Genomic DNA, 6,822 nt, shown 5'->3' on the forward strand with positions numbered 1-6,822 from the left:
GTGTCAAGTTTGTGACCTTCGCTAGATTGCTCCGGTCACTAGTGTGGATAAGTATGTAAATGGATAGAGACAAGGAAACAAACACAAGATGTACGTGGTTCACCCAGATTGGCTACGTCCATGGAGTAGAGGAGTTCTCATTAATTGTGAAGGGTTTACACAAGTACATAGGTTCAAGCTCTCATTTTGTGAGTACTAGTGAATGATTTAATACAAATGACATTAGGAAATATTGTGAGAGAATGATCTCTATTTATAGAAGAGAGTTTCTAATTTCATTCTGACATTGACACGTGTCGTGTTGTGATTGATTTCTGATGTTGACACGTGTCGCGCTATGATGGGCTTCTGATGTCGACACGTGTCGCGCTGTGATTGGCCTCTTGGTTGGAGGGAAACTCTTTTGGGTCCTTGACGGTATAACGTTGACCGGTGCTTAGTAGTTTCAAGATTGGTCAAGTATGGTACAAACAAAACGCATAATACATTAAATAGTGATTAACAATAAGATGTGCCCTTCATTAAACATATAATAGTTTAACGCATTAAGTATTCCAAAAGCTATTACATCAAATGAGTGGCTTTGTGGGCATACTTCTAACACCCCCCCCCCGGCCTCAACGTCATGACCGCGACCCTTTCTTTCCATTTCGTACGATTTTCCTTCGATCACTCCACCTCCCCCAATCGATCCATCTCCGTCTCGCTGAGCAGCATCGGTGGCCACCATCACCACCATACAGTGCAGATCCGTGATGACAAACTCGCTCCTGAGAATTGGCGGCGTTGAAGGCGATCTGGTAAGGCGCGCCTTGTCCGCTCTGATCCACCCCTCATCCCACAGCTAGAGGCGAAGAGCCAATTTCCGTCCTCGCCCTAGCCAACTCTCCACCATGTTTAAGTTTAACGAATAATCGGAAAACAATTTTGAAATTTTAAAAACAATCGAGTCGAATTTTGGGTTGGCGAGGACATATGAGAAAGAGAGGATTAAGATGAGGATGATGAAAACGAGAAGCGGCTCCGCCATTGATGGGTGGTCGGGAAGGGTAGGGGGAGATGTTGGCGCGGGTGGGATCTAGGTTTGGGTGGTTTTGTTTTGGGTTGGGGGAAGACGGGAGCAGGGAAAAAGGGTGAGGGGGATAAGGGGTGGGTCCCCTATGCAAAAATTTTTATTTAGTTTTTAATATTTAATTAATTTTTTAATATTTTAATAAAGTAGGCCCCGTCTCAAGCCATGTCACTATTTAATGAAAAAATTGACAGACAAACTGACGGAATGTATGACATTGAAATTAAAAGATGTGATATGTAACTGTGACTGATCTAATAATTGAGGTAGTTTTATGTAATTTACCCAAAAAGGCATCACTGCCATTTTTTGTGGAACCGAATCCCCTCCTAAGCATGGGGATTGGAGTTTGCTGAGCAATCAATCCGTGCCCTTGAAATTTGATCCAACGGCTACAAATAGGGAGCCCCTCGAAAAGTTATAATAATTACAACCATTGGATCAAATTTCAAAGGTCCGGATGAGTTGCTCAGCAGGCTCTAGTCCCTATGATCAGGAAGGGATCCGGTCCGCTTTTTTGTTTCCGTCTGATTGCCTAGATCCTATGGTCCTATCCCTCACAAAAACACTTTGGGATGAGCAAAACCCATATCCAATTTCTTTGATCATCTGCTATGCCACCTTATAAAATCTCTCTCACTCCCTAAAATCTCAACATCTGATCCATTGAAGCGGCAAAAGACACCAGATCTCTACTATCCACTACTTTGAACCCCATCAGCATCACAAATCTGACCAAATCAACGGTCCGCGTTAAATACCATTTTCCAGTATAGAATCGTAGAGACACCCCTCACCGAACCGTCACACTCGCCCTTCCGCACCATCAGCCATTCAGCACCAGAGGAAGTCCATAGCCAAATTACCCTAAAGGGCCTCTCTCTTTGCCTCTCTCTTTGCCTCTCTGGAATTCTGGGTCTTCTCAAATTGCGCAGAAACTGATAGGAGGGTTTTCTGAGGGAAGTTTCGGGGTGTTGCTGGGAAAAGGCAGAGTCTTTGAATCTATGGAGGCTTATAAGAAATGGGTTAGGGAGAACAAGGACTACGTGCACTCCTTGGAGTCTCTGGCAAATGTGAGCTCTCTCAATTTCTCTAAATTTTGTTACTTCATTTGTTGATGATTATCAATTTATCTGATATTTTGTGGTTTTTTTAGGTTTACTCGATTTTTTTATGCTATTTGGGTAAATGGGTTTCCCATGAACTTAGAAATTGTGACTTCTGATAAAAAAAATGGCAATTTTAGTGCCTTAACTTTGAATTAGTGCTAGTGTTAGCTGATAGCCTTAACTTTGAATTAGTGCTAGTGTTAGCTGATATAGCTGTTGAAAGTTTATTTCTTCCCTTTTGATAAAGACATATGGCTGTTAACAATTGCCCTCTATTACTCTATTATATATATATATATATATATATATATGCACTGTGTGTGTATATATGTTTTGCTGATGCAATTGACATATATACTTTGGAAACAGTACTTATGGTTGTACTTTTCGGATTTCGGATTAAGAAATACTCTCAAAGTTGCATTTATGTTGTTTGGCTAATTTTCTGTCAGTCCCTTTTTGGTTTTCTTCTTCTTTATTAGCAATCGTAACTCATAATTGGCGAAAATGCATGGAATGATTGGCCTTCAATTGTGTTTTATCGTCTATTTTTGTTATCTTAACTGGATGGTGAAAACTTTGTACAGGGATTCACGTGGCTTGTACCTGAACGGTTTTCTGAATCAGAGATAGGACCAGAAGCAGGTTTTTTGAAATTTTGGTAACATTTGGCTACTTCTTGTTATAGCTTAGAAGTTGGCAGGAATCCTTTTGCTTCTGTTAGTGATTATGTGGTTCTCTCTGGAGTAATCCTACACTTTAGAAAAGTAATTTTGGTCGATAAGAAAAAAACGAAAGTTATCAAAAATTAAAACAAAAGATTCGAAATGTACATTTAAAAGGTTTCATACCTTAAAATTGGAATAGCATGTACAATTTGTCCAATTTTCAATTGAATAACCTTATATCTTAAACCGATTTGTAAGTCTCTTTCCCGCTGCATATTTCTGTGAATATACATATCATGCAATGCAGGAATTGGTAATCTTTTCTTAATATGTTTTCTGCAGTAACTACTCTGTTGGGAATAATAAGTGCTATCAATGAACATATAATCAACACATCTCCTACTTCAATGCATGTTGGCTCTACTGAGGGTTATTCTTTCCCATATGCATTGTGTATATCTGCACTAAAGGATTTGGAAACGTTGGTTGAAGTCGTGGCTCAACAGTATTTCGGTGATGAGAAAAAATGGAATTTCATTGCTATTATGGAAGCTACAAAGTAAGGACTATTTATTATATTCATAAGTCAGTCGTTTTTCAAGAATTTATTATATGTCGGATTCTATTTATTGCCTTATTGCCTCATTGTGGATTTCATTATTCATCAGGGTGCTAGTTAGGTTAGCTTTGTTCCAGAACAATGGATATAAGATGCTTCTGCATGGAGGAGAGACACCAAATGATGAAATGCATGTTGAAGGTTCAACTCCTCAACGTAACATGGGTAGTTTTATGAAGCCTGGAGGGCAGCTTGGGCCTGGTTACTTAAGAAATAATCATGGACAGGACCCGTGGAATTTAGAAGGAAGAGCACTATCTGCATTGACTAGGTTTGGAGAAAATGCTAGGATGGTTTCAGAACCAGTGTGGTTACGCAGGGTTCAACACCAGCAAGCAATTATGGAGCCTCCAAGTAACTATTCAAATAAAATTTATTTATCGGTTAGGGTATGTAAGCATAAGTTATATGAGTTTTTATTTATATATATATGTTGTTTCTTACAGCTCCAGTGGTTGAGAAGTTGACCCTGTCCACCTTATTGTCCGAAAAAGGTCTTCAAGGGGCGTTTTATATCTTTGGGGAGGCTCTGTTTATAACTAGACCACTCATCTACGTTTTATTTATTCGAAAGTATGGAATTCGCTCATGGATTCCTTGGTTCCTTTCTCTGGCTGTTGACGTTACTGGGATGGGCATTCTTTCACGAATTACATCATCCAGGGGTGGTACAAAAGAGCGGCAGTTTCATCTTTCTGTCTCTGAAAAGAATGAGGTTAGTGTTTCCAAAATTCTTACCTTCTCTATTCTGATAACCTGTCGTATCTAGCTTTTTTATTTTTGAAATTTGGTGCTGAATGACTCTTTATTTTATGGCATGGATTCAGCTTAAAAGACGAAAGTTGTTGTGGGCACTTTACCTTATGAGAGATCCATTTTTTAGCAAGTATACCAGGTAATGCCGAATTTCAGAATGTAGTTCTAAGTTTCGACTGACGCTGTTGCCACCCTTCAACTACGAACCCCACCACCTGGTTTTTCACCCTCTCAATATTTTTTTCCAGGAAAAAACACTTGATACAGCCTGCCTACTAACATTACCAAAGTAGCAATATCCCTAATTTCTTATACTTTTGTTCGTGAGAGATTGCAGTGTCCATGAAGAGTTTTGACGGGGTTGCAATGCTATGCTACTACTCTGAGTTAAATTTAATGATAGTTTGCAGGCTTTCTAAGGAAAGAATAACTAATGTCTTCTGTTATTTTGGTTGTCATATATTTCAGGCAAAAACTCGAAAGCACCGAGAAAGTTTTGGAACCAGTACCTATTGTTGGGTTTCTTACAGGTTGGTTTACATTCCCTTCCCTTGTGTTTTTCCTCACATTTTATGTTGTCCCGCTACTTTTACAAGCTGAGTTTTTGATTTATTCATGACCGAATCTTTGAACAACAAAATCTTTGGTTTGTGCAGGCAAACTTGTTGAGCTTCTAATAGGAGCTCAGACAAGGTATACTTACATGTCGGGATCATAAGATGGAAACCACAGTGAGTTATGCTTTTTAGAGTTTGGCATCTCTTGCAGGCAAAGATGTATTTTGACGTGTTTCTCAAATACCTACGATTGTGTCCTGTGGCTGTATCGAGTTTGTTAGGAAAGGTTCATGGTTGTTTTTAGCAACTCAAATTTTTTATAGAATTTGTGGAAACCTGTTGATGAAACTTACAAAAGGAACACATATATGTACAATATACCTGAGTTAAGAGGTCTCAAATCAAGATGTACGCATGTAATATGGCTCGATTGAGAGTTTTCTCAGAGATTGCTCGTCGTTTTTACCTTGGCGTCTCAAACATGTAGACTTTCACTGCTCTTATCCTTGGTAGCTAGCCTCTGTATTTTCAACGCATGGTTCATTGCTTTGTGCATCTAGCCTTGTTCGCATCACAACCCCTCTAAAGAAAACAAAGTGATGCTCAATATTCTGTACAGTTACACTTGTGTGCCTTCAAATGCCGTCGATTACTTGCTCCATCGATTACAACCCAAACACTATAAGCCAGCTTGTGGGTAGGAAATTTTCCCCTCAAGTCTCCCTCGCCTCTCTCTTTCGCTCTCATTGTTTTTCCTCTTTTTCTTGCTCCTCTCTTACACCGGAGGACACAAGGGGAATCCGGCGACCTCACAACCTCTTAAACAAGAGGTCGGCAACAACAGATTTGAAGTGACGTTGACCATTCTTCGGGTTCCATGTTGAAATAAGAGCGAGCAAGACAGGGAAGCAAAGAAAGAAAAGAGGGAGAGAAGAGATTGGGGTTCGCCGGCGGGGTCGCATGGCGGCAATTGAGGTGGGTGTTTGATGGTGTGCTGGGTGCTTGGTGTGGAAGGGTAGGGGTGAACATTATAGTGGGGATAAATTTGGAATTCAGTTGACAAAAAAATCATGCTTATTGTACAAAATCTAACATTTTTTAATTTTTAAAGTGAAATGGGCTATTAAGGGAATAAGGATCATTTCCGGATCCTCTTTGTGAGAATCTCAAAAATTCGTGTATCGTGTCCGTTCATTGTACATCGTGCGATCATAAATTATACTATCTAAGGGCCCATTTACTAATCTGTAATCAAAATAGATGAAATTGGATTGAGAGGGAATTGAATTGAGGAGGAATTGAATTAAGAAGAAATGAAATCTAGATTTCCATTAAAACTGTTTACTAGTTTTCTGGAATCGGAATATAAATGGTCTTGTTTGAATATAAGTTGTTTACTAATTCATTTGAAACGGAATGAAAATTTGTATGATTACTAGAATGCCTTTATTATAAATAAATATTTTATAAGAACTTATAGGAAATCAAGTCAATTGATATAAAATTAAAAAAAAAAAAGAAAAAAAAAACTAACCAACCAAACCCCAACCCAACCGTTCTCTCTATCTCTACCTCAATCATCTTTCAACAAATTGAAATTCACAGAGGGTTTGAGGCCTATGGGAAGTGCTGGTTGTGGTGATGTAATTTCTTTGAAGTTTAGTTTACTGGGTATTTCATGTTGATTTGAATGTGAGGAGTTTGGTTTTTAGCATTGTGTTAAAAAGAAATAACTAAAATAGGTTCTTCTTTAGCTTTCGCTTGATCTTGTTTTCTGGTTGTCGTTGTTGTCTAGGAAGATAATGGTGGGCATGTGGCCTTTGGAAGACAGGAAGGGGGCGGTAGTGAGGGAGAAGCAAGTCTATCACAGAGGATCCGGAAAGGATCCGGATTCGTGTTAAGGTCCTATTGGTTTGGAACTCCAGGTCCTACAGCAAGTCTATCAAAGTTTCTAAGATAGTCAAACAATGGCATGCATCTTGATTCTTGACCCTTGGATCAGAGATGCTCTTTAAGCATTGACTGGGAAAAACATAAAACA

The 6,822-nt window shown here is 39.1% G+C and overlaps 1 protein-coding gene across 2 annotated transcripts; it reads left to right on the forward strand.

The window, feature by feature from the left end:
- Nucleotides 1-1,660: 1,660 nt before the first annotated feature.
- LOC103405241 (peroxisome biogenesis protein 16) lies at nucleotides 1,661-5,246 on the forward strand. 2 transcript variants are annotated; one of them, XM_008344228.3, is made up of 8 exons: nucleotides 1,661-2,145; nucleotides 2,769-2,842; nucleotides 3,192-3,408; nucleotides 3,518-3,822; nucleotides 3,915-4,183; nucleotides 4,296-4,363; nucleotides 4,693-4,754; nucleotides 4,881-5,246. In XM_008344228.3, exons 3-8 carry the CDS (start codon nucleotides 3,257-3,259, stop codon nucleotides 4,940-4,942), a joined length of 918 nt encoding a protein of 305 aa, XP_008342450.2. In that variant the 5' UTR covers nucleotides 1,661-2,145; nucleotides 2,769-2,842; nucleotides 3,192-3,256; the 3' UTR covers nucleotides 4,943-5,246. The 2 variants fall into 2 exon arrangements, with proteins under 2 accessions (XP_008342450.2, XP_008342444.2); XM_008344222.4 differs by having other exon boundaries at nucleotides 1,726-2,145; nucleotides 2,769-2,826.
- Nucleotides 5,247-6,822: the final 1,576 nt, after the last annotated feature.

This window comes from Malus domestica, chromosome 02 (assembly GCF_042453785.1).
Source record: "Malus domestica chromosome 02, GDT2T_hap1".
Taxonomy (NCBI): Eukaryota; Viridiplantae; Streptophyta; class Magnoliopsida; order Rosales; family Rosaceae; genus Malus; species Malus domestica.